Raw genomic sequence first — 21,653 nt, 5'->3', positions numbered from 1 at the left:
ACAAACAAAAAAGCATCATGCGTTTTGGGCCGAGCTTCCTTCCATGTGCACACACTGATTTAATTAAGAGCCCCAAATATGATCTGAAGATTGTGAGTCATGGCGATGACCTTCAACTAAACTGGTGAAAACGAACATCAATTCAACTCCATGTCAGGGCGAAAACCCAACATGACTCACGAGTGCACGCAGACAGATACAAGGCACCAAAAACTCGGTGATTAATGGCATAATCAAAAACAGATTACAAGAAGGACATACTACTTTATAGGTATATATTTAATACAGCTGTGTAGTGCAGGCAGCATTTAAATGCATCCACCCCCAAGGAAACTCATAGCTTTTTTTTATCACCTGAACACTCAATACATTTTTCCCCCTTTGGCTTAATTCCTTAAGTGTCAATCACAATATAAATTTTAATTCAGCGTGCAGTTGAGTAGTGTGTAGGCCTGATTATAGTCATTGTTGCACTGGTCAAGGATGTCCTCTAGGAAGACTCTGCTGCAGTCTGGAAAGCTGCTCATCAGTTTCATCAAGGCCCAGTCATAGTCAGAGTCTGGAAAGCACAAAGGAAAGAAATAATCCTCATAAAGCTCAGATTATTCATTATTGTTCCCACGAGGCTTCTGTTGAAAGAGAGTTCTCTGAGTTTCCTGACATACTGTACAATGCACTTACTGTCATTCTTTTCTTTTTGTGGCTGAGCTAGTAAAATGCTGTTGTTGCATATTTTGCACACACAATCTGAGTTAATCCCCCAAATGCTCTTTCCACAGCTATTTGGTCAACTGAAATTAACTCCTTGCAGTTGTATGCCTCTGCAAATTAGTCAAGATGCACTTTACATTCATGTCTGTAAAAACACGCATGCTTTACTCACATTTTCTATCATGCAGCAAATAAGATCAATACAATCAGCACCGTTTTTATTATGCTGTCACAGTGAAGCTGACCTTTTGGCCATAAAATGTCGTCACTTCATCATTTTATCATATTTAAAATTTGTGTGAAATTTTGTCATAATTAGCATGTGAGTTCTTGAGTTATGGCCAATTGGACATTTGAATTTGATGAAATACCCTCAAGACTTCGTGAGATATCACAGGCATGAGATGAATGAAAGGTCACGGTGACTTTGACCTTTGATCCAAAAAAAAAATGTTCAGGTCATTCGTGACTCCAAGTGGATGTTTGTGGCAAAGTTGAAAAAAGTCCAGTAAGATGTTCTTGAGATACCCAGTTCATGAGCATGAGAGAGATGCAAGGTCACAGTGATCTTTGACCAAAAAATTATAATATATACATTGTTGAGTCAAAGTGGACGTTTGTGCCAAATTTAAGGAAATTCCCTCAAGGTGTTATTTAGATACCAGAATGAGACAAACATAAGGTAATAATGGCCTTGACCTTTGACCTATGACGACCAAAATCTAATCAGTTTGTCATTGAGTCCAAGTGGACGTTTGTGCCAAATTTGAAGAAATTCTCTCAAGGCTTTATTGAGATATCCTGTTCACAAGCATTAAATGGTTGCAAGGTCACAGTGATCTTTGACCAAAAAATTCTAAGCAATTCATCGTTGAGTCCAAGTGGCCGTTTGTGCCAAATTTGAGGAAATTACTTCAAGGTGTTAAGATATCACATTAACGAGAATCATATAGATACAAGGTCACGCTCACTTTGACCTTCAACCACCAAAATCTAATCAGTTCATAATTGAGTCCATGTGGACATTTGTGCCAAATTTAAAGAAATTCCCACAGGACGTTCCTAAGAATGGGATAGACAGACAAGCCGTAATGGCTGTTGCCGGCGCTGAGGCATAAAAATGCATGAAATTAAGAGGAGGAAAGGAGGGATTCTGAAGTCTGCAGTCACGTCTTTCGGGCAGCTCTAAAACTCGTCTGTCTGACCACTTTGGCATCTGGTGGTGGTTCTTCCTGCCACAGGCTCGTCCAGTTTTCGGGCCAGATAATCAGAAAGGCAGGGCTGGGCAGTAGTGAGAGCCGAACAAGACAGGCCAGCCCGTCACACGACCAGGCAGGAGATTGGCACGGGCAGGTAATGACAGAACGGAAAGACCAGATCAGCACGCTGGTAAAATATAGACCGTGACCGGCGGATGCAGCCGACAGGGATTAAGGATGTTGTGGGATTCCGACATGCATTATTGTGCCCGCAGTGGCAGTGCCAGGACTGAAGGCTTGAGATGTTTTGGGGTATTTAAGCCTTAACCTCGGACTGGTGAAATGGCCCTGCTGTGGCCACTGTTTGGATGGGTAGTTGGGTGGGACAAGAGTCTTACGATGAGACAGAGGATGGCGCACAGGCTGCAAACCTTTTGACCTCTTCCACCTGTTCCTACAGCTGAGGAGAGCTGTAGTGATACTGTATGCGTGGCAGCCTGCAGCAGCCCAAAATCAGCTAACTCCATTTGGTAGCACTCGTATTTTAGTAAGTTAGGTTTTGCCCTTTACCCCCGTCTGTCTCCACAGTACATGATATGTGCATGGACACTCTAATGTGTCGGTTATATGTCACTACAAGAGCAACTAAACCCCCCAAAACCACTTTTCTGGTTGAGAAGGTATGGGTATTTAGTATTGTTGTGGACTGATTTAGGTACAGCTCTTGACGTTTGAGTGCAAAGTATTAAAATTCTACATATTGTACATACTCAGTACAGACCCTATAGCTAGTGTTCATATGGAGTTTGGAAAAAGAGCCTTTATATATGCAGATCAATATATGTGGAATCTTGTGTAGAAAGACTTGAAGTTGCACTGTTTGGTTCCTTCAGGCCGTTTTAAAGCAGGACTTTTACATGTCATCTTTTACATGCCAATGCCAGGGTGTATCTTAGCTGGTCTTTTAATTGTCTTGGTTTTATGGTTTACTTAAAGCATATATCAACATTTTGTTTCAGTAATTTATTTGCATGTATATGCATAGTTATTCTGCATATTCTGCAAAAACACGTCTCTTCAAAGTCCAGTTTTTATTTTAAAACAAAAAAGATACTCCAGTACATGTAACACAGCTAATGTAACATGTAACCTTCCCTCACTAACAATAACATACAGAAAGAATGAGTTTCACTCCATGTGGCCTGCTCGCCTGCAGGAGCAGTAAATGCTTAAGTGCAGCAGATAATGAACATGACGTTCTGTTTGTAGTCTTTGTCCTGTTGTGAGTGGCAGCTATTCATTTGTGTATGGCAACCAGTCAGGTATCAAACTCAGCATGTCAATCCAAAGCAGTTATATCAGGGCGGGACTGCTCTCGTTTGGCTGCAGGCCGAGACTCTGTCAGTCTGGCCTGGGTTCAGCTCTCCTGGAGAATTTAGCTCTCTGATTGACAGCAGCCTAATGACATACAGTGTGTTTGTGTGTGCCGGGCTTACACTCCCATGTTCTCTTTTTCCTGTCTGCAAACTCACGCATGCAAATGTGTTTGATATGTTGCTCAATCCATAGAAGGTAAAGGTTTGTGCCAAGAATGAGGGGAAAATACTTTCTTACTCACACTTAAAGACATACACACACGTTTCCCACAAGCTACAAGTATCAGCAGGATTTGAATGCCAGGAGCTACAGTATCACTACGTACCACGCATAACTTCCTGCCTACATACTTGAAGCACGTAAAGCCTTTGATTTAACGCAGACTAAACAGACAATCACAGTACTTCTAAGAAAGGATGAGGTGGGCAACTTTTTGTCACATGGCTGATTTTAGGTTTGGTTAACCAGCGTTGAGCCAGACTAAAAAAAGGCGTGAGAAACTGTACAACAGTGATACTTAACTTAGAACCTGCAGGCAAAATCTGGCCCCTGATAGGCTGTCGGATAGCCCCGCAATTTTCTGATTCACAATAAAAATAAAGTGATTAACACTGGAAACTATTTTTGTACTTTTTGTATACATAAGGTGCCAGAGAGCATAAAACAGCATCAAAATAGAGCTTGTTTATCAAAAAAAGTGCCAGTGGAGGATCGCCCACATCCCCCGACAGAGGTAATATCCTAGAAATGTCCTAATATCCGAGAAGTTTCCTAATATCTGCGAAATGTCCAAAAATCTGAGAAACGTCCTATCATCCCAGGAATGTGCTTAAATCCTAAAATTATCCTTAAATCCAGAACTAACCTATAATCTAGAAGTGTCCTAAAATCCGAATAATGTGCTAAAACTGCTTGACGTGTCTTAAAGATATATCCTAGATATATTCTTACATGGGAAAAACATCCTAAAACTGTAGAAATATCCTAAAATCCGAGAAATGTCCTAAAATTCAAAAAAATGTCCTTAAATTCTGGAAATGTACTAAATTCTGAGAAACATCCTAAAATCCGAGAAGTGTCCTAAAATGCCAGAAATGTTTTAAAATCCAAGAAACATCATGAAATCCCAGAAATGTCCTTAAATCTGAGATATTTCCTAAAATGCCAGAAATGTCTTAATATCCTAGAAATGTCCTGAAATCTGAGAAATGTCTTAAACTCCAAAAAGGTGCTAAAATCCTATAAACGTCTTAAGATCCCAGAAACGTTTTAATGTCCTGAAATCTGAGAAGTGTCCAAAAATCCAAAAAGTTCCTTAAATGCTAAAAATGTCTTAAGATCCTAGAAAAGTCTTGAAATCCTGTAAATGTCCTGAGATTTGAGAAATGACCTAAAATCCTAGAAACAGCAAAAAAATCTTAGAAATGTTATAAAATCCTAGAAACAAGTATGGCGTCGTGCGACTGGCCCCTGGCTTTTTGTCATTTTGCAAAAGTGGCCCCCAAACATAACAAGTTTAGTATCCCTGCTGTAAGAAGGACTCTGAGCTCACCGTCGTCCTCGGCACAGTCGGAGTAGCTCTGTTCGGGGTCTGCGTTCAGGTGAGCTGAGGGGAGCTGTTGTCCACTTTGGTTTGGCCGCTGGTGTCTGATGTCCTCCTGAACGCCTTCCTCCTTCGTCTCTTTCTCACTCGCTCTGCCTCGACCCTCGAGTCTGTCCAGGAAGGCTGAGTTCACCCTGTCAAAATAAAATGAATCAACAAAATGGTCCACATAAAACTAACTAATGCTGTACTTTATAACTGTTCGTGCTGGCAGGCTCTAGACGGCAGCGAGCGGGATGTTTTTGACAGCTTTTTTAAACTTCTAAACCCGCTAAAATAAAGTGAGGTCAGTAAACTGCAACCTGGCCAGTCTTTACGGGTTTTATTCCAAAGTGATGAACAAAACAAATTAATCTTGTTGAGCATGTTTTTGCCTCTGTAGTTTGAAGTCAGCGTAATTTATTTCCATTGAGCAGAGAGTCTTTCATCATTTTAATTCCTGCATAAAACAATGTATACATGTTGTACCTACCTCCGGTGCTCCAGCTCTACGTCTCTCTCACTTTTTGGCTCCTTCTGTTGACTCTCCACCGCCTCACTCTGACAACAAAAGATTTAATATATAACGAAAAAGGTTACTTACAAGGCGCAGTGACATGCCCTTCAGAAGTAGAAAGACGGATAATATCTTATCAGTATTGACTGTAAAGGTCATTATCAAAAAAACAGCCTATAGTAAACACAAAACCGAGCCTCCGCACTCCTGATAAAGAAGCTATTAGAGATGAATGTAAAGTGCAGCCTTACAGTGCAGTAGAAAGAGCGTGTAGTTTCTGTGCTCCTTAACCCTTTGAAATCTGTGCAAATTGGCTTGATTTCTTTCAAAAACACAGGGATAAAGGCAATGAGCAATGAAAGAAAAATGACCCCAAAATTAACTAGAAATTAGTTTTAAAAAATGACAAAAAATTACCCTTAAAATTTGAAGGAAAAAAAGGATATAGAATTTTTTTTTTAAAAAAAGCAAACAAGTCTTGGAAAAAGTGCCCCCGCCCCCATAGCTGTTTTCTTTTTTCCCCAAGACATTTTCCCCTAACTTTTTCAAGCATTATTTTCAAAATTTACTAATTTTGTGCAATTTGTGAAACATTTCTTAACACGTTGCTCATTGCCGTTTTTCCTCCCATGTTTTTGAAATAAATCACCCTTCTTTGCTCAGGGGAAATGTTGAAATGCTTGTGAAAGACGTCTGAAAGCAGCAAAAGAAAAGAGATGTTGCTCCAGGTTTCAAAGGGTTAACATTTGGGTTCTGATCTGTACACATGACTGGCACTAACAATGGATCATGATGTAGTTTGCAACAAATTTGGGGTTACATTTATGGGTATACTTACAGTAGTATGACTGATTTATTTATTTTAACATTCTCTGTTTTAGCCGTTTTTGGCAGTGTGGCTCAAATTTGGTAAGTCCTTATACTGATCCACAATTAAATATCTCAACACCCCCAGTGTGTGAGTAATATTTATTTTGTTTGTGATCGGAGAGCACACGAAACTCATCATGAGTTATTTTTATCCCTCAGCAGCAGTTTGAGTCGCAGCTTGGATGATTGATGAATTGATCTAGTCAGAGCTGATCAGATCAATACATGAGAGGAGAAGCACAGTGCAGAGTGAGTGAATGCAAACTTTTAGACCCAGTATGACGAATGGTTTCACTGTTAATGCGCCTGGTGTTCCACTGCTCCGTCTGTGACAACAGTATGCTCTGCAGCCCAGAAGTGTGGTGTAATGAATAACCACACCGTTTGTATATTTCAGTAGAGGTAGAAAATCTGTTTGTGGCAGCAGGTGATTTAATTGCGGCAGCCTGCCACAAATGAATGAATGTGAGAGAAACTCTGCCTTACCCTCCGAGCAGTGGATGAGATCAGCTGCCGTATAATGTATGGTAAACAATCATTATTGCCATGTTACGCCATTGTTGTTGTTCACAAAGTGCTGCTGACGCGTTTGTTATATGTCACATTAGAGACCAATGCTGTTGTGGTAAATATCATTCCTCTCTCGGTTCCATGATGCCAGCATGCTATCCAAAGTCACACACTGTGTGATATGGTCCCGTAGTGCAACTTCTGTGTAAAAAGAGCTTTGTGCAGGTGACACCTTGTATTGTAACGTGTATGAATGTGTGTGTGAATGGGTGAAATGTGATATGTGGTGAAACAGCTTTGAATGGTTGGAAGACTAGAAAGGGGCAGTACAAGTACAAGTGTATTTACCTCAGAGATCCACTTGATTTATGGTATATGATAAAATCAGCCTTTAATTATTACAGTGTGAATATCAAAACATGGGCAACAGCATCTATTGATGCACGGCAAAGCAAATACCTGCAATTTGTATGAACATAGAATAAACTGAGTAAAAAAAAGAGTACAGGATAGTTTAAGGAGGAAAAAAGCTGCAATCAAAACATTCAGAGATGAATGACAAAATGAAAAAAAGCAGGTAGAAGTTCAATGAGTTTGTCTTGTGCAATAACCAGTTCTGTATAATGTGTGTCGTAACAGGCACAGAGCAGCTTTCTATGAAGAGACGTTTGCATGCTGGTGTTCAGTCTGCAGCCGAGATTACTCAGTGAAAATCTAATAGAGAGCTGCAGGAAGGAGTCCTAAAACCTGGAAAGGAGTTCACATTTTTTGCACTCCCAGTTCCCCTGTCTTAAAGTGAGTGGGTTTTTGGTTAGGTGGCTGATGTAAGGTCTGTGGTTAACAAAAGCTTTAGAGATTTTCACATTTAGTTTTATGTCTGTAAATACCCCAACCGTGAATTTTGTGTCTAAACATGTCTTACGTGTCTAAAAATGCTAACAAGTGGCTAATTGGGGCTACAGAGGTTGTCAGGAACTCAAGCACGTGCAGAATTTAGTGGCATCCAGTGTTGTGGATTGCAGATTGCAACCAGTGATTATACACGCAAGAAAGCATATTATATTATATTACATTTAATTTCTTCCAATATATTAATATATATTTGATGTAAGGTCTGTGGTAACAAAAGCTTTGGTATTTTTTTTTTTTAGGTTTTTGGTAAAATTTTAATAATTAGTCTCTTTTTCTAAAAAAAAAAAAAAGAAGAAATTCTATAACTTGTTGACTATCTAATAATCCCCCTCGCTAATTTCCGGTCAATCGGTTGGTCTCAGTCATTTTCTTGTTCCCTTTTGCTAATTTCTAGAAATATGCAGGATATTTTTTTCCAACTTGATCAATGTCTTTTTCCCTCATGTTTTTGAAAAAAATACTAGTGAAAGGCATCTGAGAGCAGCACAGGAAAAGTGGTTATTTTCAAAGGGTTGAAAACAGAGGAGTTTATGGCCTAACATTTTTTTTTCTGGCATTTGCATTTATATTTCAAAAATCATAAAAGTGGTGTTTATTTGTGATGATTATCTTGATCACCATAAATCCAGAATCCAGTGGAACAATCCCATTGGCTTTTTGACGAGGGTAAAAGGGCAAAACTTCTGAGTCGACCTACAAAAAAAACGTCTTTTGCAGGACTTTTATACTGAAAAAGAAAGTCTATTCCCTTTTTTTAAAAATATATGTAGTGTACGTTTACTGCACACACACACACACACACACACACACACAGTCATTTTCACTCTCCGTTTTCTTGTCTCAGGGGAGCTAATGGCTGAGGGAAGTGTTTATTTAGGATGGCAGGAGAGGAAGAAGGAACACACGGCCCACCTGTGTGAGCTCTCGCTGCTCCCATCAAAGCTTAAAATCTCCCACTCAGGCACACACACATGTACACACACCGCACACACACGCCCACAAACAGAGGATATGCAGAGGAGATCAATGTGTCTTATGGAGCCATTGTAGAAAGAACAACAGATCCCAGGGTCCCAGCGAGAACCACATCAAAAAGTTTGACTTTTGCTGCTCCGCGGCCGCAAGCTTTCATCTCCTAATCTGTGACGTCTATCTGAGAGAGCTGCAGCCTGGGAGAGTCTGCAGAGGAGGAGGAGGAGGAGGAGGAGGAGAGAGGAGGAGGAGGAGGAGAGAGGAGGAGGAGGAGGAGGAGGAGGAGGAGGAGGAGAGGAGAGGAGAGGAGAGGAGAGGAGATAGGAGAAAACAATGGTAGAGGAGACGAGAACAGAGAACAGGGAGGGAAAGAAGATGAGAAGACAAGAAAGGAATAAAAAAAGACAAGAAAAGAAGTAGAAAGGAAACAAAGGCAAGGAAAAGAAAAGAACAGGAGAGAGGAAGACAGGAGACAATATAGGACAATGGGGGGAGGAGAGGGAAAGTAAGAAAATGAAAGGAAGGGAAAAGAAAGAAAGAAAAAGAACCAGAAGAGGAATGAAAGAGAATGTTGGCATGGAGAGAAAAGGGCAGGAGAGAAAAAGACAGGAGACAAGATAGGAGAAAGCGAGGGTGGAGGAGACCAGACCGGAGAAGACAACGGGAAAGATGAGGGGACAAGAAAGGAATGAAAAGAAAAGGCAAGAAGAAAAATAGAACGGAAAAGTAGGCAAGGAAAGGAAAATAAAGGAGAGAAAAGGACAGGAGACGAGATGGGACAAAACAAGGGGAGAGGAGGAGAAAGGACAGAAAAGGAAGGAAAAGAAAAGGCCAGAAGAGGAATGAAAGAGAATGAAAGGAAAGGAAATGAAAAGCAGGGTGAGACAAGGGAAGGAGACAAGACAAGACAAAACTGGGGAGAGAAGGGGAAGGGAAAATAAAGAAAAGGACAGGAGAGAGGAGACAGGAGAAAGGATGGGACAAAACAAGGCGAGAGGAGATGAGAGGAAAGGGAAGGAAATAAGAGGACAGGGAAGCAATGACAAGGAAAGGTGAGGGGAGAAAAGGAAAAGGATGTTGGAAAGAAAAATTAAAGAAAGGAGAGAAAAAACAGGAAAGAAGAACACAGGAGAAAAGATAGGATAAATTGAGAGAAGAAGAGAGGAAAGGAGAGGAAATGAGGAGAGGAAAACAAAAAGTAAATGTGGGGAAGAAAGGAGGAAAGGAAAATCAAGAAAAGGACAGGAGAGAGGAAGACAGGAGATAAGATGGGACAAAAAATTGAGAGGAAAGGATGTTAAAACAAGAAAAAGTAAATTGGAAAAGAAGAAGTAATGGAAAAGAAAAGGACATTAGAGAAGAAGACAGGAGATAAGGTGGGACAAAATAAGGAGAGGGGACATGAGAGGATGGAAAGAAAATGAGAGGAAAGGAAATAAATGAGGGAAAAGAAGATGAGAGGACAGTAGATGGAAAGGAAAAGAAAGGAGAGAGAAGAGACAAAAAGGGGCAAGATGAGACAAGACAGGAGAGGAGAGAAGAAGAGGGGACAGGAATACAATGTAATTAAGGAAATAAAAAAGGAAAGAAGAGAAGAAGACAGGAGACAAGATGAGACAAAACAAGAGGAGAGGAGAAGAAGACGTAAGAGGTGAGGAGACGCAGTGAGAGGAGACAAAGTGTCATAACAAGGCGGGAAGACATTAGCATCTGTTTCGTGTGTGTGTGTGTGTGTGTGTTTTTGTATGTGTGTGTGTATTTCTGTGTGCATGTGCGTGTGTGTGTATTTCTGTGTGTGTGTGTGTGTGTGTGTGTGTGTGTGTGTGTGTGTGTGTCCCACCATAAAACAGAGACTTCTTTATTACTGTAACTGACCGCTTTCTTTTTTTCTCTACACCATAGTTTGACCCAAGGTCTCTGTCTGTCTCTCTGTCCGTCTCTCTCTCAATCTCTTTGTCAGTCTGTCTGTCTCTCTTTGTCAGTCTGTCTGTCTGTGTATCTCTCGATCTCTCTGTCTATCTGTCTCTCTCTTTCTCTTAATCTCTGTCTGTCTCCGTCTGCCCCGGCAGTCTGTCTCTTGATCTCCATCTGTCTGTCTCTGTGTCTTTCAATCTCTCTGTCTATCTTTCTCTGTCTGTCTCACACTCTCACTGTCTGTTCTTCTGTCTCTGTCTGTCTATCTGTCTGTCTGTCCCTCTGTCTCTGTCTGTCTCTCTCTTTTTCTGTCTCTGTCTTCCACTCTCTCGGTCTCTCTGTTTGTCTGTCTCTTTCTCTGCCTGTCTGTCTCTCTGTCTGTCTGTCTCTCTGTCTGTCTGTCTCTCTTTCTGTCTCTTTCTCTCTGTCTATATGTCTTGTTATGTCTTTCTCTGTCTCTCTGTATGTCTCTCTCTGTCTGTATGTCCCTGTCTCTCTGTATGTCTCTCTCTGTCTGTATGTCCCTGTCTCTCTGTATGTCTCTCTCTGTCTGTATGTGTCTTTCTCTCTGTCTCTCTGTCTTTCTGTCTCCTTCTCCGTCTCTCTTTCTCTCTGTCTCTGTCTCTCTGTATGTCTCTGTCTCTGTGTCTCCCCGCCTACTCGCCCGCTGACAGATTTGCATCAGGTCAGTGTGAGAAAAAGAGCGAGCAGAAAATGCACAACAGTGAGAAAAGCCCAGAAAGAAAACATTTCCTGTGTCCACCGAGGGAGCTGCGTGTGCACTTTTAGCGGTGCTGTCAGTCGCCACATAATCCGCTCGCAGAGGAGCGCAGCGCGAAACTCAGCTCGCCCGCGGGCCGCTTCCTCCGCTCCTTCTTCTTCTCTGGTACATCACTGACAGGCTGGGCGGAGGAGCGCTATTAGCAGCGTGTCTGCCTTTCTGACAGAAGCTGTCAACACTCTCCAATAAATGAGCTAAGAATAGCTCTGACCTCTTATTGATTTGAAGATTAATGGCAGTAATTACGGAACAAAAAAAAAGTTATTCACAATAAGGGCGAGTGGTTGCCCCCCTTTGGGGCACGTGATTGGCTTGGGTTTCCTCCAGGTACTTTTACCAGGCGCAGGTTATTCCACTCTGTCTCGTGCAGACTCCCCTCGCAGTCATGTCATGTTGTGTCTCTGTCTCTGCTCAGTGTGAACTCTGGGAAGTCCCTTGAACTCCGCCCTCTGCTCATTCCCTCCCAGGAAAGCTAACAGGCAGAGAGGAGGAAGACGGGCTGAGAAACGAGGAAAAAAAGGAAGCAAGAGAAAACAAAAGAGAGTGAAAGGAGCAGACAGACGTAGAGGGAAATCAGCGGCCTATTCCTCCGTGTATTTACACTTCCTTTTTACTCCACCACGCTGTACTGCTGCGTGCCCCGGCTCTGACCAGGAGATAATTGTAGGGGGATCTGGCTCCTCACCCCGCCCGGCCAACTGGGGATACCGCTTAATACCCGCGCTGCCCCGGACGATGAAAACCTCCGCACCCAAGAGTATTTATTCAGAAAACAGCTTACAAAGGCAGATGTATTGGTGTGAATCACCGCAGAGCGTCAGTCTCCCGACCCCACGGCCACAGATATGAGGCTGAACCCTGGGACCTATAGAGCAGGCATGTGTGCATCCGAGCCTCCGTGTGTACAAACAAAACATGTGAAAGCGCACATGCACACATTGTGCGGTCGCTGGCTTACCCTGGATGACGTGTGTGTGGCGCTGCCGGATGCCAGCGGAGCGGAGGCCGTCCTCTCAAACCTCTGCAGAAAACGCTCAGTCTTCCTGCAATAAACACACACGTTACATCCTTCAAAAAACACACAAACACACACTAATAATGAGGTATGAAGGAGGATTTGTTTACTCCGCAGTCTCGGGATGCTGGCAGTCCCACAAGGTTGACCAAGTTTGTTTGTCCCTCCCTGACGCCGCTCTCAAGCTCTCTGATGTGCTGTGCTGTCCCGCTCCATCTCTTTAGCCCCCTTTCTAAACCTCTTCATTGTTTCTTCGGGTTCACACATTGGTCTGCCGTCTCCTGTTTTTGTTTCTCTTGTACGGAGGCCAGAGATGCTACTAGACAAGCCATTTCCCTCAGAGCCGGCTGTGTATAATATTCCAATAACATCTCGACTGTCACTGTAATTGATTTAAATCGCTCTGATGCGCTGTTGGAGAACACGCTCTAAATCATTATTGTATATATATATATATTATCCAAAAGCCCCGGACACTTTAAAGGAGCACTCCACTGATTTTACAAGTCAATTGAGTCATCATGGAGAGTGCTGCTCAGGCTGTGAAAACTGGACTCTAGAGAAGGATCATTAGATTTTTTAATTCTTTTTGGGGGTTTTGAGCACAAAAAGTTGCACTTGAACACATCTCAAAGACTACAGCCAAGTAGCAGGTATACTCTTTGTCTGCGTGAGAGGAATTAACTCTCCATACCAGCAGACAGAAAGCCCGTTCTTGTTCCGAACTCGTAAAATACTGCTGCTTTAACAGTGTTTTAGGCGTAAGATCACAGCAAAAAGCCACCTTTAGGATCCGTATGAAACGCCGCTGCATGGCATCAGCAAAAAAGCAGCCGGACAGAAGCAGCTGCATTGTTATTATACGCGGGTGGACAGCACCTGCAGAGTCACGATACCCATGCAGGCATCGTAAGTTTGAATTGCTGCCGATAATGACTTAATATAAGGCGGCGAGGGCGCCTATAGGGCGGACGTAAGGGTCCAGCAAACCCCAGACTTTCATGCCGGAGGCCTATGTTTGCTTCCGGTCTGAAAGTGATGTTTTTTTCTACACCTTACCTTATATGCCTCTTTTGCCTAATCCTACCATCAATGTGTACCATCAGTGCCAACATGTGCGTTTGTTGACGCCCCGGCGTTGGTTGCGGTGTGCTTTTTTTGCCTAAACATGACCATGTGCAGAGTAACCCCACCGTGCTTGTGCTGACATCACGGTAACGGCATCCCAAAATGTCAACAGCAGATACAGAAATATATCTCGACGCGGAAGTCTACTACAAAGTGGCAATATGTGACGACTTGGGATGAGAACGTGTTGAATGAGTAGATGGCACCGTGCATGGAGAGTAGAAAAGCGCTATATAAATACATGCCAGTTTATAGTGCTCATTTTCAAATGTGAGCGTGTACAACTTTCTAAACTAAGACGTGAACATGATAAACATTGTATCACCTCATGCAAGCCTAAAAACAGTTTTGCTTTGTTTTTTTTTTAAACCGACATGTTTCCATTCGGCTTGTTTTTATATTTTCAATGTCAATTTGAAGGACTATGGTCAGGATTTTATCCCAGCCTGTCTTTGATGGCACGACCGTGACGTCCGCCATCCTTAAGCCCCTCTCACTGTGTGACGAAGGACCACCGTTTTAGAGCCACGACCAAAGATAACACGTTTCTTTTACAATGGTTGTCTGAGACAGCCCAAAATCGTAGTTTTTACTGGGCTTAAGACTAGAAATATAAACGCAGTCAATTTACCATTTAGTGTGAATAACCAAAATTCAGCGATCATAACAATCTAACGTAAGATTTTGAACGTTATGTTGGCTAAACGTCAGCTGGCTGCCGGCTCAAAACACCTCTGTGCCCAAGTGCAACGTCAGGAAGCGGCGTGCATGGCTGTAGACTCTCGATTATTCTGTCTCTTGCATGTCACCCAGCTTTATGCAGGTGCACAACCTCTTCAGTGATTAATGTTGACATCTTCCCAGGAAATCCTTTTTTTTATTTTTACACCAGTGGAAAAAGTTTGAACAGGTAAAACAGGTCTTCATGCTGACATTTACAACTGATGAGCTCCATTTTTCCTTTTTCTGCCATCACAAACAGCGCAGCCTGCTCTAACTCCGGCGACAATTATAGGTCAGCGGAGGATCAGACACTGGGCGCTGCCTTTGTAAAGGTCTGCAGATTGTGTCATCCGATGCCACATCAGTGACTAAGATGCATTGCAGAGCGAGAGGGAACACAACACAACACACAAAACAGCACAAGACTGTAACCGCACGGTGACAGTTGTGAGACCCGAGTTAACCTGATCCAAGGCTGACCTGATGCGATCCTGCCCAAACTGCTCCCTCCTCCTCTGATCCTCCTGTCGCCTCCTCTCCTGCAGGCGCTCGGCCTGAAATGCATCACAGAGAGCAGTCACACCACAGCACGCAACTGGACGCACGGCATGCAGCCACCGTACATCAACATATATGCAGTATGGAATGCAATACTTGCTGTAGTACATGTGCAGTATTCTGATTGGTTACTTGGAGATGTAGACAACACTTTGGCACACATTTTTGTGCAAAAACCAGATGCACTGTGGGTAGTGTTTTTAGTGTTAAGCTAATTTGCACCACCTGTCTAGAGAATGCTTTTCGAAAAGTAAAAGATATTGGCATAAACCACATGAACATTACTTGCAGAGCCACTTGCGGCAGTCAGACATAAAAAAAACCATGACTTTTAAGGTCATATTATATTCATAAAACCTGGATCAACATCTGTTTTCTTGTGCTGCATTCAGACGCCTTTTGCAAGTTTTTTAACCCTTTGAAACCAGAAAAGATTTGTTTGATTTCTTTTGAAAACATGGAGTAAAAGGCAATAAACAACTTGGCAAGAAATGTCCCACAAATTGCAAGAAATTAGTAAAAGGTGACAAGAAAATGACAGTTTTTAAGAAGATTATTAGAAAATGATCCAGAAAACTATATTTATACTTATTATAACTATATATATTTAAATGATGTTACTGAAAAAAGTATGTGAGGAAAGGGTAGCGCCTGCACACTTACTCTATGCCACATGACATTTTTTGTGACATGGAGTAAAAAACCTGCCGTTATTCTCCACAGTCTCTCTGTGCCTGCTGGCCACCGGCTGTTTACAGTCCTGTAACGTCTCCGTGCACCACTAGGTGTCGCTGTGTCTTTCAGCTCAGCCGCCTGTTCCACCACTAGAGACCGCAGACTGAGCTCTGGTGCATGCTGTGCACTACACACAATGAGTTTAATAGAAAGGGAAGCACCTGTATTAATGATGAAACTGAAAAACATATCTTTGGGATTTCAAAATACCGCTGTATACTGTAATACAGCCCGAGCTTAGTGCCTGTTGGCGTTTTGCTTCTGTATTTATCTGTTTTTTATTTTATGGCTGTTAAGCACTTTGGTCAGCTGGGTTTGTTTTTAAACATGCTCTACTTGACTTAACTTGGATTTACAATAAAGGGTATAATCAGATTAAATAAATCAATAAAAAGTTTATTAGAGTCATGAAAATATGTGGTATTTTTCTATTTATCCACTATTGTATTCCAGGTCATTCTCTTTTTTTATTTTATAGTGTAATTGATACACGATACATCCCATTTCCTCAATCCCATTGTCCTTTAAAGAGATGGAAATCCCTCTAAGGCCCCTGTAATTTCAGTGTATTTGCTTTATTTTCATTTTGAGATTATATTCTGGCACTGCTGATGCTGACCTTGTGGGCTTTTACAGTATACATTTACAGTAAAAGAATACAAAAGAGGCAGGCTGAGTTCAGGAGCTGTACTATACTCTGTTTTTGTGGTTTCAAACACTTAATAATTTTCCACTCTGCGTTTATCTGCACCCCAAACTCATGACCCAGAGGCGTGTTTCTGTCTCCCTCTCATTAGATCACGTCTATAGACAGGAGAGCGCATGTGTCTATTTGCTGGATTACCAGTACATTCCTATGGCCTCATGGAGGTCATGGCGCAACAGGAAAAGGTCTGTGGAATACCACTTTGGTCCTCAGCATTAATCACCCGTTCATGTAACTGCAGCAGTCCATTAACCACTATTAGACCATAAACCGGGCCAGACGCGGTGTAGGACATGTCTGAGGACGGAATGAGGAGCTGTCTTTGGTTTGCTGGAAACCCATGAGGCCATTAATCAGGTGGTTTAATGGCGGGTGTGTGAGCGGAGACTGAGCTCTGACACACAGACGGACCTGCTGCAGCTCAGGTGGATGCTTGTCTCTACTGACATCTAGAGGCCAGAAACTATATTGTCTCTCGCTGAGGGAGGACAGACTAATGTCATGCGGTGAAAATGTGCCACTCAAGTGAAATGTTCGTTTTTAACATGAAAAAAATGACCAAAATGAACCATTTGACACCTGAGTAAATTGATTTGAGTTCTTTCTAAAACATGGGGAGAGAGCAAAGCAGCTATATTTGTAGAGCAATATTTCACACAACAGGGCAATTCAAAGAGCTTTCCAGAGCAATAAAATATAAAAACATAATAAAGGACACAGATTTATGATAAAACAGTAAAGAGATAAGATATAAAAGGTAAAATTAATGACTTTTTTTTTGAAATTATAAAACAAAAATCACCATTAAAAATAACAGAAGTGCAGACAAGAGGTGCAGTGATTATTTAAACTGATTTACAATCAAGTTTAGAATAGGCTGCCAATGAGCAATTAAACACATGGCCCAAAAATGTGCGAGAAATTGATTTAAAAAAAAAAAAGTTAGAGGAAAATTAACTGAAAATTGGCACAAAAAAGTATATTGCTGAAAATAATGAGCAAGACATGGCCCTGAAAAAATTAGCAAAAATTAGCAAAAATTGAGTAAAAAGTTACAAGAAAATTAAAATGATGTTTTCTATCAAAGTCATAATACAACACAGCCACAAGACATACTTTATTGTGAGTGGTGAAATTCTTTTCTGGAGAAAAACAACCATTGCGAATGCTGTTTCTCTTTCCACCTACACTTACACGGCTGGGTTCACTGCTGATATTCGACTCTGGGGTTTGTCGAAAAGCACTAACGGAAATCACTGTGCTGAGCGAAATATGAACAGATTAGCGTTGAGGCATTCATCTGAAAAGACCTCCCTGGAGGGTGTTTAATCTATAAAATGTGTATAATGGCTGGTTTTTCTCATGTTTTAATGATTTGTTTTGTAATTGAAATATAAATAGAAGAGTTGTTGAGTCATTTATGGCAGTTTTTTAAAGATTAAATTGGACGCTTGTGCTAAAAGGCCAAAGTACATAATCTTGGTCTCACCTTCGCCCTCTGTTCGTCTTTCATCTTCTGTAACTCGTCCTCCTCCTGTTGTCTTCTCCTTCTCTCCTGCTCTTCCTTTCTCAGCTGGAAGCAACACGTCACGTTAAATATTTGTTTGCGATATATATTTAAAGGTGCAGAAGAATTGACTGGATGAGCGTGATGAGAGCTTGCAGCGGTGAATGTGTGATTGAGTACCTTCTTCTGCAGTTTAGAGCAGCGTAAATCCGAAAACTGCTTCTCTCGCGCTCCAGCCAAGGTGACATTACCACCACCTGATTAATGAAACAGAGTATTACATCATGTCAGTATGTAAGCAACAGCATAAGCATACCAAATTAAGAAAAGCGTTACAGAAAGAGTTGAGGATGATTTGCAGTGAGTGCTTAGAGGTGAAAGTGAGAGTAAAGATGTTTGTCCCCTGTAGCCAAAATGACCTGGTCCAATATCGGCCCAAACTCGGCACGCCGGGAGAAATAAATCAGGCTGCGTCCAGTTGCTCGACTTAGCTGAGACTCAGGGTGAATGATGCCCAAAATTGTGGCCACATAAACTGGCCCAGTTCTGGCTGCCATCACTGGGTCTTTATAAACATGATCTGGCCCAGCTTCGGCCCACAATCGGCACGGCAGAAGAAATAAGTCGGACCACAACTGGCTGCCTGACTTAGCCGCAACTCGGCATGAATGATGCCCCTGAATCGGGCAAAATAAACGAGCCTGATTTCCGGCTGCTGACGCTGCCTTCACCGGGCTGCCATCACAAAATGATCTGGCCCCGTGTTTGACCAAACTCTGCGTGCCAGAAGAAAAAAGTCAGGCTGCGTAAGTTGCCCGACTCAGGATAAATGATGCCTCAGATTGGACCAAATAAAAAAAAAACAAATTAGAGTGCTGCCACTGTCGTCACTGGACTGTTATCAAAAATCAGATGACCCAACATCAGCCCAAACTCTGCACGCCAGAGGGAAGAATTTGGGCAGTGTTTGGTTGCTCAACTTGACTGAGACTCATGATGAATGATGCTGCAGATTCGGGCAACATAAACTGGCCCGATTCCGGCTGCAGACGCTGTCATCTCTGGGTCCATATCAAAAATGATCTGGCTCAGCATTAACCAAACTCTCCACGCCGGAAGAAATAAGTCGAGCTGCAACCAGTTGCCCGACTTGCCTGTGAATTTTGGGTGAGTGACGCCCCAGATTGTAAAATAAGGAGGCTCGAGTACAGCTGTCAACACCGTCATCATCGGGCATTATCAAAAAAAAAAAGACCTGGCCCAGCCTTGGCTCAAACTCGGCACACCAGGAGAGATAAGTCGTGAGGTGTCTGGATGCTTGACTCTGAGACTCTGGACGAATAACTCCAGAATTGGGCCAGTTTTTTTGTGTTTATTCGTATTTATCTGTCGACACGTCAGTGGGGTGTGCTGGTTTACCGAGCCTCTCTGGGTTCAGCTGCACGGGAGCGGGTCTGTTTTCCTCTTTCCATCTCTGCAGAGCTTCCTCTTCTTTCTGAGCCACTGCAGCAACACAGAGCTTTGTTATTTGGGAAATAATCTCAACATGTATAAAGATCATTATAATATATGTAGGATAGCTGACAGCAGTGACATGAGCTTACTCATTTTGATTTTGCTTCGCAGAGAGTCATTTGGTGGGATCAGGGTGTATCCACTTGAGCTGAGGACGGAGACAGAAAGAGCGACTTAAAGCCGTAACGGCTGTGAAGGCTGCAAAATGTCAGTATTTTCTTTAAATGAGTATCAAAAAATTTCAAAATCTGAGACATAACGTTTTTTTTTACTTATTTTGTGATCATTTACTTCCTGGTGCAGTCATATTTTGATTAATTTCATATTGTATAATAGGCCACAAACTTGAACAAAAATGAACAAATCAAAATATTTCTATGCAACAAATAAGGCATTAAAACATTATAATGGGGTATACAACTCTCTAATTATTACAAACATGAGATGGCAACCTTTCAGTTCCAGACAGACTGTTTTTGAGCTTTTGAAACTCTTTAGAAACAAAATAAAATAAACATGTAGGTAGTTTTTGTCCTAATAAATTTAATCACATTTGATTTTTACATATTATAATGGTGTAAATACAAGCAGGTGGCAAAATCAAACAAACATTGACACAAATACTGAGCTCAAGTAGAATTTTAGCCAGACTTTATTAGTTTTTTGGGTTTTTTTTTTTCCAGAGGGTGATGTTTTAACTTTTATAAGTCAGCTGTTGTTATGTAGCCACAGTTTCCTTTAAGATACAAATTTTACAACAACAAAAATGTATAAATTCGGTTTATAAAATGTGTTATTTTGCTATATATTAAACTACCATTGCGTGCGCAAAGCTGATAAAATGAACAACTTGTGCAGCTGAAAGATTAAAATGCTGCTTTCATGAATCATAAATAATCCAAATATAATGCAGCCTTCCGGTCGGATAAGTAATTTACAGTGAGCTTTTATCAGTGCTGCAAAGCAACAGTATCGTGATTGTTATCATTGTTGCTTTAAAGTAATTAAATAATGCTGTAAACGTATTTGTGTACTTATAATAGAAGACTTGTTTTTCTTCTAGATTATGATTTTAAAAAAAGTCAAATTGTCCTCTATCTTTTCCCGGTACAAGCAAAAAACGCAGCTCCAACAAACGTTTTTGATGCAGCAGATTTAGTTTTTATTTTGAGTTAAAACTCTTAACAGAAACGTAATTTAAGTGACGTTTGTAGCCCTACGTCACAGAAGCATTTGGGATTTCCGGGAAACAGTGAACGCACCGTTTCCCTCTCGAATCACGTGAAATGAAAGTGAAACTTGAGTAGTAAATTATACAAAAACAAACATGCAAACATGCTGTTACTGATGAAATACTACGCGAACAGATCAAAGTATTACACATCAAGCTTAGGAGCGTTTAATACATTGTGTCAGACTTTAATAATGTTGGTAAAACTTTAAGTGTGACTTACTACTGCGGCTGCCGGCTGCCCGGTGTCTGGTTCCCGCGGTCAGGTGCGTCTGTGTGGGGGTCTTCAGGTGTCTGGGCTCCTCCTGGTGAGTCTCTGCTGGGCTGCAGCCGGTTTCTGGCGCCTCGCTGGTTCTGATACGGATCCATGATCCAAACACTCAGAGATGGTGACTGACGGAAACAGGATGACGGTCCTGCTGGTCTGTTCTGATCCGCGGCGCGATGCCTCCACCGCGCACAGGAGTGAGAGGGTTAATGAAAACAGCGTCATCTGCGGGAGGAACAGCAGATGACGCTGTTTCACAATCAAGTTTAAATGTTTTAATACAATATCATAATTTTCTGCTTTCATTGAGTTTATTTTTTAATTTTCATTCGTCCTAATTATAAATACAAAATATTCATTAATTTTCAGGATTTTAACCTTTTAAATGCCAGGTCTATGTCATAATTCCACCATTTTATTATTATTATTATTAATTCAATAATCAATTTATGAATTTCTTTATTTAAATATACTACATGCATAATAGATTATTTATTATTTGTAGAGCCTGGGATATGTCAAGATTTTCAGGAACATTGACTGTGACAGTGCACCTAGTGGAAATAGCATGTAATAATAATAATAATAATAATAATAATAATAATAATAATAATAATAATTATTATTATTATTATTATTATTATTATTATTATTATATTTTATCATTATTTATTATTATTAATATTGTGATTATTAATATTATTATTATTATTATTAGTAGTAGTAGTGGTAGTATATTTTTTAAAAATCTTTGTGAGAAACTTTTTTTGGTAAAATGAAGGTCAGCTTGATAGCGTCAACAAACTAAATTCAACTTTGTTTCACTCTGTATTTTTCCCTGCTAATTCACACCCCACCTGCAGTCCCTCCGGGCCCTCCGTGGGAGCCTGCCCATATATATATATATATATCTCGACACTGA

General features: G+C 41.3%; 1 protein-coding gene across 1 annotated transcript; it reads right to left on the bottom strand.

The window, feature by feature from the left end:
• Positions 1–264: 264 nt before the first annotated feature.
• On the bottom strand, positions 265–20,928 carry epsti1 (epithelial stromal interaction 1). Its single transcript, XM_042494981.1, has 10 exons — positions 20,687–20,928; positions 19,322–19,380; positions 19,137–19,220; positions 17,898–17,974; positions 17,700–17,783; positions 14,692–14,765; positions 12,304–12,388; positions 5,363–5,430; positions 4,840–5,024; positions 265–559 (listed from the first exon to the last, which is right to left on the bottom strand). Exons 1-10 carry the CDS (start codon positions 20,830–20,832, stop codon positions 420–422), a joined length of 1,002 nt encoding a protein of 333 aa, XP_042350915.1. The 5' UTR covers positions 20,833–20,928; the 3' UTR covers positions 265–419.
• Between the last annotated feature and the right edge of the window lie 725 nt (positions 20,929–21,653).

Source organism: Plectropomus leopardus, chromosome 10 (assembly GCF_008729295.1).
Source record: "Plectropomus leopardus isolate mb chromosome 10, YSFRI_Pleo_2.0, whole genome shotgun sequence".
Classification (NCBI taxonomy): domain Eukaryota; kingdom Metazoa; phylum Chordata; class Actinopteri; order Perciformes; family Serranidae; genus Plectropomus; species Plectropomus leopardus.
This window is presented reverse-complemented; position numbering and strand designations above follow the sequence as displayed.

What these genes read in the sequence shown, in the direction of transcription:
- epsti1 (XM_042494981.1), bottom strand. Translation starts at nt 20,832, where the DNA reads ATGGATCCGTATCAGAACCAGCGAGGCGCCAGAAACCGGCTGCAGCCC. An exon ending in GGCAGCCGGCAGCCGCAGTA is followed by an intron (nt 19,381 to 20,686) that starts GTAAGTCACACT and finishes CTCCGTCCTCAG; the next exon opens with CTCAAGTGGATACACCCTGA. An exon ending in GCTCTAAACTGCAGAAGAAG is followed by an intron (nt 17,784 to 17,897) that starts GTACTCAATCAC and finishes TGTTGCTTCCAG; the next exon opens with CTGAGAAAGGAAGAGCAGGA.